This window comes from Eptatretus burgeri, chromosome 2 (assembly GCF_056783735.1).
Source record: "Eptatretus burgeri isolate ZD-2024b chromosome 2, Ebu_testis_v1, whole genome shotgun sequence".
Lineage (NCBI taxonomy): Eukaryota > Metazoa > Chordata > Myxini > Myxiniformes > Myxinidae > Eptatretus > Eptatretus burgeri.
In genome coordinates, this window is record NC_140962.1 from 62,889,096 (window position 1) to 62,901,122 (window position 12,027).

Genomic DNA, 12,027 nt, shown 5'->3' on the forward strand with positions numbered 1-12,027 from the left:
TTAGCTTCATTAGTCATGTGATGTGTTTTCAGCAAACAATGACTGCCATTAATGAAACCAACTTACGATATGAAATTATCTTCGACCATAAATTGATTTGGATTTTTATATCACCTTTTAGAAATAAGAACGCAGTACTTAATTTTTTTTGTTGAACAATCTTCATTATTAATTTTTTTTTCTTTCCATTTCAGACTATGGGATGGTAGGATAGTCTGGAGTTGTCTAGCCTGGGTTCAAATCTCAAACCTGGTGTTTCACATGCAGGGTGATGTCTCAATATATGCACTGTCCATCATTTGATGGACGTTAAGCCAGAGGACCATCTACAGTACTAGCCCTGGTTGTTGGTGAACATTATATATCCTATGGTGCATTTGACAAAGACTGGGTAAGTTATCATGGGCATCTTGGCCAAATTACAAATTCCTGCCCTCATCCTAAAGACAACAGGTGTGGTCACACATTTGTACTTCGCTTTATCCAACTTTAAATTTCAATGTTGGGTCTGACAGTCTCGTGGTTATTGGCAATAATTCATGGAAGGATGGATTTTAGATTCTGGACTTCTTACTCAATCATATGTCAAGTTAAATCTGAAATATCATGGTATTGCAAATATTTAATGAAATGTTCGTTCAGCATGTAATACACCTGGTACAATCAATTTTTGAAACAAGTACAAAGGTAAAGTATCGGGCAAGTGCCAATATTTGAAACATGATGTTCACCGACATAAAAAGGGCCATCATGTATGATCATACATTTTCAAAAGCTACATGTTTATCGAATGGCATTGATATTTGAAATGATTTAAAACATAGTAACAAGGAAATACCTCACACAGAACAATGATGCTAAATGGAAAAAAAAAAAACAAAGACAAACACACATACAGTAATCAACAGCATGCGGAATAAATGCAGTGACAAATAAAAACGTAAAGATTGGAAACACCATAAATAATTTATTTTGAGGAAAAACATCAAATAAAAACAAGAAAACAACAGATGAGTCATTGCATATTTGATCCACAGTACTATTTAGAATGTGTGCACAACACATAAGCACCAGATGTTAGAAGTTATGAAATGATTTTTGTTTTTTAAAATCAAGACAATTCTTTAAAAAGGACCAAAGAAAAGAGAAAAAAAGAAGTAATGTTGGGATAGATATCGGTTTAATATCAACATTTACAAGGAAAGTTAAAAAAAAACATCACTGACAAAAAAATGATACCTTATATCAAAAGGGTGATGCATCACAGTGCAACATATGGTGACCACTTGAGCACTACCTATTTCCTGGAATGCTCATCTCAGCATAAACAGCTGACAAAGAAGAAACTCAAGAGATATGAGCATGATCTCATGAATAATGTGCGTTCAATGTCTCCAAACATTTTGGAAGTTATTTGCATCAAATGTACACAATGCGTCATCAATTTACCTGCCAAACAACTTCCTCTTCTTTTTAACCCTTTGCCAAGATTCCGTTTGCATGCAACATTATGTAAGTCTTTCAATTATTACCCCAAATGAAGGGTGAAATTCAGTTCAAATCGAAAGCACATGGTAAAATGCATATTTTCTTCCTGTTTGTTAAACTGCAGATATAATAATACATGTGATACACTGTGCTACATGCTTTTATTAACTCAATGCTTTCACAGATCTATTATGTTCTATTGCACAAAAAATACAAGCTCAGAGTTTCTGTTTTCCCAAGTATATAATCACTGCATGGGATTCACTGTCGAACTTGTTTTATGCTCGTGCAATGAACGCTTGGCTGCATGGTGTCGGGTAATGTCTCAGATACTGTGAATCGAGATAGTGTGGACAGTCGGTGAGAGACATGACAGACGAGTTCACCAACTCTTTTTCGATATATTTTCCCCAAAAATACATAAAGTAAAGGGTTAACGCAGCTGTTACAGTAGGCAATGTAAGAGGTGTATTGGTTTCCCTTCTCTAAAACCTCCTCCCACAGACAACCTGGAAGGAGGGCAAAAATATGGAGGATGTGCAAGAAAGTGACTACTTGGAATGGAAGCCAGCAAAAAAAAAAAGTCACAATGACAGCCATAATAAGCACAACAACACGCTTCTGTTTGGCCCTGCTTTGCATCTGCTGCTGTTCTGGCTGGCATAATTTTCGAACTATTTTTATTGAACAGCAAGTCATTATTCCAAAAGGAATCACAAAACCAATTGTAAGCAGGATAATGCTATTAGATACTCTCCAAGCTATATTTGGATAGTCCAATATGCAGGTAGTGACGTTATATTGAAGTAGGTGCTTTGTTTTCCGGAAGGTGATGCTGGGAATAGTAAAAAGTAATGCTAGGATCCAAATGATGAGGCAGGTCCTGAAGGTGCATTTTGAGTTGCGACGAAGGATCACCGTGAGTGGAAGAGTAAGAGCCACACAGCGATCACAACTGATGGCAGTCAGTAGAAAAATGCTGCTGTATACGTTTAAGGAAGTGATACCACCAAGAAGGCGACACATGAAGCTTCCAAAAGGCCAATGATATTTGAGAATAATGTTGGTGGCCCAAAACGGCAAGGAAGAGACAAAAATGATGTCTGCAAAGGCCAAGTTTATAAAATATATTTCAGGAATCGTCCTCTTGGTATTCTTGAACAAAAGAACCAGGATAACCGCAGCATTTCCCAAAAAGCCGACAATGAAGATGGCGATGTTGAAATAAGGTACAAAGTTGGAAATAAAGTCCTCGCTGATTGTGCTCAAACAAGGTGCATTTGTCGATTCCAAAGATGCATTTAAGTTCATCTTGGTGCTTCTTTCTGCAAGTGCAGTGAAAGTCGTTTTGTTTAACAATAGGAAAAGGTTTACATGCTTTGTTAAACTAGGTATATAATAAATTCAAATCTGCAATTCCCAGCAACTTTAAATGAAAATGTGGTTACACCAGGAATGGATTTTCCAGTTTAAAATCGTGTTGTTTGTTTTGCTATACATAAGGAGGATAGCGATATGGGATACATAAAAAAAGACATGTATGAGTTTTAAAAAGCAAGTGCAGTACATAACTGCAAGTAGTTTCTCCCCCCCCACAACCAACACAAACCATCCATGGAATAAAAGAAACTATGTGAAATAGCAAATGACGGTATTACATGAAAATGATGGTAATACATGACTTACCTTTACTAAACGTCGTCTGAGTAGAAATGAACAAAGTTTAATTCTCATTAAACAATCAGAATTGGTCAATCGTAACACTCAGACACACGTTTAACATATGCTCCCGATCTGTCTTGGATTCCCAAAGACAGTAAACATGCGCAGTGCAGTGCAGTGCAGTGCAGTGCAGTGCAGTGCAGTGCAGTGCAGTGCAGTGCAGTGCAGTGCAGTGCAGTGCAGTGCAGTGCAGCGCCTTCAGGTTGGACTTATTCACAGCTGCTAGTGCTGTGGCTTTAATACAGAGGGAAACACCCATCGCCAAACTCCAGCCAATGGGCTGCCTCACTCAACTCGTGTTAAAGCTTGGCAAGACGAGAACGCCCACGAACCAAGAAGGATATTTGCCCAAATTACTACTTCGTGAGATGCCCCTCATGCATGGACTTAGTCATGTCCGTTTGGAAATTCAAGAGAAAAAAGAAATATGACAGAAGAGGCTATTTGGCTGAAGTGTGCTGACTGGAAATTCCATTGACACACTCAAAAGAACCTCAAACGCAACCAACGATAATTCAAGAAATCCCCAACCATCTACAAACACATCTCTCAATTTGCAAGTATCTAATATCTATCTATAATTCCAGCAGTGTGTGTGTGTGTGTGTGTGTGTGTGTGTGTGTGTGTGTGTGTGTGTGTGTGTGTGTGTGTGTGTGTGTGTGTGTGTGTGTGTGTGTGTGTGTGTGTGTGTGTGTGTGTGTGTGTGTGTGTGTGTGTGTGTGTGTGTGTGTGTGTGTGTGTGTGTGTGTGTGTGTGTGTGACCGCTGTTTCTCGACAACCACTGGTCCGATCTAATTGAAACTTGCCAGATACATTGCTGGGGACCTGAGGATGTGCCTTTTCAAGGTTTGATATTAATCGCACAAGTCCTTCCCAAGTTATGGCCATTTATGTACCAACCAATGACATGACACGTTGCTGCGGCCTTTTATTTACCAACCAATGACATGACACGTTGCTGCGGCCTTTTATTTACCAACCAATGACGTGACACGTTACTGTGTAGGCGTGGCTGCGTGGGCCGGTGCGCGGCCGGCCGACAATGACGTCAAGGCCGTGCCGGTGAACATGGCAGCGAATATCATGCCAAGCAAACACAGCGAGGTAAACTTGATTTTAATTTGAATTTTAATAATTCCAGCTGTGTGTGTCTGTCTCTGACCGCTGTTTCTCGACAACCACTGGTCCGATCTCATTGAAACTTGCCAGCTATATTGCTGAAGACCTGAGGATGTGCCTTTTCAAGGTTTGATATTAATCGGACAAGTGCTTCCCAAGTTATGGCCATTTATTTACCAACCAATGACATGACACGTTGCTGCGTATGCGTGGCTGCGTCGGCCGGTTTGCGGCCGGCCGACTATGACGTCACGGGCCGTGCCGGTTAACATGGCAGCGAATGTCATGGCAAGTAACGACGGCGAGGTAAACTTGATTTTAATTTGGATTTTAATAATTCCAGGTGTGTGTGTGTGTGCGTGTGTATGTGTGTGTGTGTGTGTGTGTGTGCGTGCGCGTGTGTGTGTGTGCGCGTATGTGCGTGTATGTGTATGTGTGCGTGTGCGTGTGCGTGTGCGTGTGCGTGTGCGTGTGTGTGTGTGTGTGTGTGTGTGAGACCGCTGTTTCTCGACAACCACTGGTCCGATCTCATTGAAACTTGCCAGCTCTATTGCTGGGGATCTGAGGTTGTGCCTTTTCAAGGTTTGATATTAATCGGGCAAGTCCTTCCCAAGTTATGGCCATTTATTTACCAAACCAATGACATGACACGTTGCTGCGTAGGCGTGGCTGCTTAGGCCGGTGCGCGGCTGGCCGACGATGACGTCACGGGCCGTGCCGGTTACATGGCAGCGAATGTCATGGCAAGCAAAGACAGGGAGGTAAACGAGTTTAATTTGGATTTTAATTAACTCTGTGTGTGGAAGTGTGGTTGTTGCGAGAACGCGAGAGCGAACGAACGGCCTTTGTGGTTGTCGTTTCTGGCTCATCGTTTGAAAGTTTTTTTGGTTTTTTTTGCAAGTACGGCCACGCACGTACGGGCACGTGAGAGTGAAGGAACGGCCTGTGTGTTTGTTGTTTCTGGCACGCGGTTTGAAAGTTTTTTTTGGGGGTGTTGCACGTACGGCCACGCACCTACGGGCATGCACGAGTATGTTATAAAGGGAATTGTACAGCAGAGGAACACAAAAATCAGATGATTGCAGATTATAAGAAATGCTTTCTTGTCAGTTAATTTGAGATTTATTGCACTGATATATATGAAAGGCAGTTTTGGGGTTGGTTAAGGAGTTGATTTTGTGTGTCGAGTAAATGAGCATGAATGAAGCAGTTATCTGACAAGCAACTAATGCAAACTAACAAGCACAAGATAGCAAACTGGCTTGGTACAGTTCAGAAAAACAGTTCATAGACAATTTTCTGTTCCCTTTTTACACCTCAGCCTGAATTGGCTCAGGGGTATTGTCATCACAGGCGTTGTCCGGGCGTCCGTCTGGGCGTCTGTCAACTTTTGGTTTCCGTCAATTTCGAGGAGAACGCCTTGTCCGATTAAATCCATTTTTGCAGGGTATGTTGGGGTTGAGTAGAGGAAGGTTGCTTTTGAAAATGGGCATGATGCGATTTTCAATGTGGCCTCCATGGCAGTCATCTTGAAATTGGTTTCCGTCGATTTCGAGGAGAACGCCTTGTCCAATTAAATCCATTTTTGCAGTGTGTGTTGGGGTTGAGTACAGGAAGGTTGCTTTCGAAAATGGGCGCGCTGCGATTTTTAATGTGGCCTCCATGGCAGCCATCTTGAAATTGGTTTCCATCGATTTCGAGGAGAAGGCCTTGTCCGATTAAATCCATTTTTGCAGTGTGTGTTGGGGTTGAGTAGAGGAAGGTTGCTTTTGAAAATGGGCATGATGCGATTTTCAATGTGGCCTCCATGGCAGTCATCTTGAAATTGGTTTCCGTCGATTTCGAGGAGAACGCCTTGTCCAATTAAATCCATTTTTGCAGTGTGTGTTGGGGTTGAGTACAGGAAGGTTGCTTTCGAAAATGGGCGCGCTGCGATTTTTAATGTGGCCTCCAAGGCAGTCATCTTGAAATTGGTTTCCGTCGATTTCGAGGAGAACGCCTTGTCCGATTTAAATCCATTTTTGCAGGGTGTGTTGGGGCTGGGTAGAGGAAGGTTCCTTTCGATATTCAGTGCGATGCGATATCCAATATGGTGGCTAGGGCAGCCATCTTGAATTTGGTTTCCAGGCAATAACTTGAGAACGGCTTGACAGATTGATTTTATTTTCATGGGGGTATAATGGGGGTGGTTAGAGGAAGGTTCCTTTCAAAATACAGCACAATCCGATATCCAATATGGCGGCTAGAGCAGCCATCTTGAATTTGGTTTCCGGACAATAACTCGAGAACGGCTTCACACATTGATTTTATTCTGGCGAGGTATAATGGGGTTGAGTAGAGGAAGGTTCCTTTCCAAAATGGGCATGCTGCGATTTTCACTGTGGCCGCCACGGCAGCCATCTTGATATTGGTTTCCGTCAATTTCGAGAACGCCTTGTCCGATTAAATCCATTTTTGCTGGGTGTGTTGGGGTTGAGTCGAGGAAGGTTCCTTTCGAAAATGGGCGTGCTGCGATTTTCAATATGGCCACCATCTTGAAATTGGTTTGCGTCAAGGGGCTGAGGGGTTACGCCTACTTTGGGGTGCTATTTTTCAAAATTCCTACCCAATTCCTTATTATACATAAGACACAGTTAACTATTTCATGAAGCCACCAAAAAAAAAGCCGCGGTGCCCATCTCTTCTGTGCTAAGTTCTCTCCCAGCACTCTTAATAAATAACAGACAGACATAAAGATGACATGGAAATTGAGGAGAGATGGTGGGATTGGGAAGTGTGAGGAGAGGGAAAGAACAATGAGGTAAAGAACAGAGAAGACACAATGATTCACAAAATCGTAGTTTTTGTTTGTTTGTTTATATATTTTCTGTAAATAATATTTGCAAAAATTTGTGTGTGTGTGTGTGTGTGTGTGTGTGTGTGTGTGTGTGTGTGTGTGTGTGTGTGTGTGTGTGTGTGTGTGTGTGTGTGTGTGTTGGATGTTGAATGTATGCAAATGACATGTTCACACTTCACAAGATCTCCACCTATAAGAATCAAAATATTTCAAATCATTTCAAGCCTTCCCATTGGCCCATAGCAGTTGTCCCATGCCGTGGCCATGCTCCGCCGGGCCCGAAAGCAAAAAATGGTCTCGGTTGCTCGCCGATGTGCCCACGCGTCGGAGCTCTGACTTTAACATGGGGCATGGTTCTCGGAAGTGCTCTCTGACCCTGAGGGTGTGCTGGCCTCCATTCAAAGTGGCATTTTAAGGAAATTTCCACGCCACCAGAATGTCCTCAAAAGATCTCCAGCGCACGTTCAAGCTTCGAGTTATGCCCTGTAATAACCCGACACTTGTCTCCTCAGCATCCCTTGAGACTGCAGTGAGCATTTGACGAATAAGTGGCAGTTGCAGCGGTTGCAGAGAAGTAAGAGAAGATTGTGGCGTTCAGAGTCAAGAGATTGTAATATGGTGTTGCGGTGAAGAGGTGGAAGTTGCTTGTAATGATGTCGGCCTGGTTTAGAGAGAGAGGTTTGTCCCCAACAGTCGAGTTTCTACAGAAGATGTAAACATAAGTTCTTGCAGGTATTTTGGTAGTCGTATGGAGTGGTTGCGGAGAACGTGGTAGCAGCGTGGTCAGCAGAATGAAGGTCTGAGGTGAGATGGCAGTTGAAAATTGGGGTGCAGTTTTGAATGGAATTTGTGCACGTCGGCAAATGAAGCGCTTGCTGTGCATTGCTTGGTGCTTTTCGTTGTTATCGTGCATGCTTGCTTGCATGTTTTGTATGAGAGAGACAAAGCGGAGCAAAAGTGGAAGAAGTGCAAAGACTGAAGATTGAAGATCTATCGAAAAGAGTGCAATGCAACACATCTTTCCTATTTACCCATGAGACATATGGAAAGGGCTAACTAAACACGTACTATTTAAATAACTACCTTGGGATCGCTGTATGTTGTGTGCCATTGCCTCAGACGAATAGGGGTTTACAGCATCGCAACAAATGTGTATATATATATATATATATATATATATATATATATATATATATATATATATATATATATATATATATATATATATATATATATACATACACACATACACAAGGTCCATCTAAAAAGTACCTTGAGCCTGCTGTGTGCTCCACTTACACAACTTGAATTAACGGGTTGCGTCATAGTCTTTCGCAACATTCCAGCAATATATATGATTGGTGATGGTTGACTGCTCATTGTGTGATTTTTTTTTTTTACAGGTCGTGCTTCACACGTCTAGTCTGAGTCGTCACGCAATGAGTTGTGAGCAGAGAGCCAATCTGAAGTTTCTTGCCAAGCTTGGCAAAACACCTTCCGAATCCTTCGCAATGCTGCAGCATGCAATGCTGCAATGCTGCAAGTCTACGGGGAACAAACTATGTCACGTACACCTGCATTTGAATGGCACAAGAGGTTCAAAGAGGGATGGGAGGAGGTTGAGGATGATCCACGGTCTGGAAGACCTTCAAGGAGCAGAACGGCGGACAACATCGAGCGTGTGAAGCAGATGGTGTGCGCAGATCATCGACTCATGGTGCGGATGATTGCGGAGGAACTTTCCATCTACAAGGACACTGTCTGGAGCATCATTACTGAAAATCTTGAAATGTGCAAGGTGTGCATAAAGATGGTCCCCAAGCTGTTGTCCGAGGACCAGAAACAGCAAAGAGTCACTGTCTGTCAAGACATTAGCGAGCGCCTCGAGGATGATCCACACTTGCTCGGGAGAGGTATTACTGGCGTTGAATCGTGGATATTCGAATACGATCCCGAGACCAAACGGCAGAGTCGTCCGTGGAAAAGTCCGGCATCACCAAGACCAAAGAAAGCAAGGACATCAAAGTCAAAGGTCAAGGTGATGCTCATTGTGTTTTTTGACATCAAGGGCATCGTCCACTTCGAGTTACTACCACAGGGTCAAACAGTGAATCTATGGGTGTACATGGAGATCCTCCAACACCTCATGAGATCAGTCCAGGACAAGAGGAGGGATCTGTGGGAGAGCAACACCTGGGTGCTCCACCATGACAATGCCCTTGCTCACAGTGCCCTGAGCATCCGACATTTTCTGGCGGAGAGGAACGTGCCAACTCTGGAGAAACCTGCGTATTTGCCAGACTTGGCCCCGTGTGATTTTTAGCTTGCCTGTTCGAAGAACAGAGAGCTATAGCGATACCCCCAGCGTGAGCGTCAGCGTGAGCGTGAAAATGTTAAAGTTTTTGGTGCAAGTTATTTAGAAGCTTTCCATTCATTTAATATGTGTACTAGGATGCTGATATTTAGCATGGAGGTTACTTTGGGGTATACTATTTGTGTAGTGAAGTTGAAATTAAAAAATAATTTCAAATGTTTGAAATTTTTGACTTGTTTTGAACTTGACTTTTTTGTAGCACATCAACGTTAAAGTTTTTGGTTCAAGTTATTTTTTAGAAGCTTGCCATTCATTTAATATGTGTACTAGGATGCTGATATTTAGCATGGAGGTTCCTTTGGGGTAGGTATACTATTGGTGTGGTGAAGTTGAAATTAACAAATGATTTTTAAAAACTTTAAAATTTCAACCTAAGATGGTGTCAAAGCCACCCAATGCTCACCTGTTTATACTAGACGCTTCCCATTCATTTAATATGTGTACTAGTTTACTGATTACAATATACAAATACATATATTGCTTTAAAATTATTTGGATCAGATTTCACTGCAATGCTTTATCAAAAATATTATTAGACTAGTCTTTTAAATACGATAAATGTATAAACAGGCGAGCATTGGGTGGCTTTGACACCAACTCTCTGGTTTTCCTATGCCCCAAGCTCAAGGGGGTGATCAAGGAGACTCGATTTCCTGATGTGGAGGCCATCAAAGGGACGTGATGATAGAGCTCGGGAAAATTCCAGAAGAAGCCTTCCGGGGGTGCATCGAAGTGTGGATGAAGAGGATGGACAAGTTTGTAAGACTGGAGGGAAACTATTTTGAAGGGGATAAGCCTTGGTTTTTCAAACCCGGGGGCGCGAACCCAAGTGGGGTCGCCGAGCAAATTCCGTGGGGTCGTGGGCGTCCGCTTGCAGTGAAAAAAAATTGTCTATTTTCAATCGGAGTTCGCTTTTACGGAATGTAATATAAACGGTTCGTTCAAAGTATGGGAACCGGCGCAACATGACGCTTGGAATGGGATCCAGCCGATGCGCGGACTCGCTGAAGGGCGGTTCATTTTGGCGGGAAATTAGTGGTTTGATCCACGGCCTCTCAGACTCGACTCTGACTCTATCATTAACGTCTACTGTATTCACGTCTCCACGTACGACTCGAGACCTTATTTGTGATACCAGCACCAGCCTCCAGCAAATCTCAAGAACGTTCTTACCAGGATAAATTTCTGGACCTTTGATTTTACTATGTGGTGGATAAAAGTGGGGCACAGAGGCCTCAGTGTGTGATTTGTTTTGAAGTGCTTTCTACGGAGTCTGTGAAACAAAAGAAGTTGCAGAGGTATTTGACTACAAAACATGCGCCTTTTTAGGGTAAGGAGAGAGCATTCTTTGAGAGGAAACTTCTTGCACTCAAGAATACGCATCTTGACAGAGAGGGTACATGCCATCAGACCAATTCTCGGCCATTAGAGGCCTCCTATCGAGTGTCGCTCCATGTTGCCAAGACTAAAAAGCCTCACTCCATTGCAGAAGAACTCGTGCTGCCATGTGCAAATGACATGGCATCTCTGATGGTTGGAGAGGAAGCGGCGAAGAAACTGGCAGTTATACCCCTCTCTGACAACACCATCCAACGCAGAATTGAAGATACCAGTCTGGACGTAATGGCTCAGGTCGTACAGAGGATCAAGGAATCGCCGTGGCACACCATACAGTTGGATGAGTCCACTAATATCGCATCGTATGCGCAACTCATCGTCTGGGTCCGCTTCATCAAGGCTGATAACTTTGTCGATGAGCCTCTGCTCATCAAACCATTGGAGGCCACCACCAAAGGCGAGGACATTTTTGGAAAGGTGGAGTAGTTTTATCGTGACCATGATCTGGACTTCGGAAAGTTGCTCGGTTCTACAACAGATGGGGCACCAGCAATGTTAGGAGTGCGTTCTGGATTCAAGGCTAAATTGCTTGAGGTAGCTCCTCAGACCTCCATGGTACACTGCATGATTCACCGAGAAGCGCTCGCCTCTCGTACTTTGCCAGAAACCTTGCAGAGCGTGCTCTCAGAAGTCGTAAAAATGGTGAATCACATCAAATCGAGCGCCCTCAACACCAGGTTATTCAGGCTATTCTGCCAGGAGATGGACGCCGACCATAAGAATTTACTATTCTACACTCAAGTCAGATGGTTATCTCGAGGAAACTTTCTGCGTGTTTACGAGCTCAAAGATGAACTGAAGGAGTTCCTACGCACACAAGGGAAAACGGCATGGGTAGCGTTGCTTGAGTCGGACTCTTGGCTGTCAGAACTGTGCTTTCTCGTTGACATCTTTGAACGTCTCAATGTCCTCAACCGCTCGCTCCAAGGCAAAGACGCCAACCTCATGATTTTTCACGACAAAATGAGCGGATTTCTGGCGACGCTAAAATTACTGGCAGACAAAGCAACTGTTAAGCACTTAGCCTTTTCCCCCGTCTGGTGGAGCATCTAACGACCTGCCAGTACGATGATACTGATCTCGAAAGTCT

At 43.1% G+C, this 12,027-nt stretch overlaps 1 protein-coding gene across 1 annotated transcript; it reads right to left on the reverse strand.

Moving 5' to 3' along the window:
• Positions 1-947: 947 nt before the first annotated feature.
• Positions 948-3,423, reverse strand: LOC147032167 (B2 bradykinin receptor-like). Its single transcript, XM_085869537.1, has 2 exons — positions 3,175-3,423; positions 948-2,813 (listed from the first exon to the last, which is right to left on the reverse strand). Exon 2 carries the CDS (start codon positions 2,797-2,799, stop codon positions 1,750-1,752), a length of 1,050 nt encoding a protein of 349 aa, XP_085725663.1. The 5' UTR covers positions 2,800-2,813; positions 3,175-3,423; the 3' UTR covers positions 948-1,749.
• Positions 3,424-12,027: the final 8,604 nt, after the last annotated feature.

Excerpts from the sequence above, each read along its gene's own strand:
- LOC147032167 (XM_085869537.1), bottom strand. The coding sequence starts at position 2,799 with ATGAACTTAAATGCATCTTTGGAATCGACAAATGCACCTTGTTTGAGC.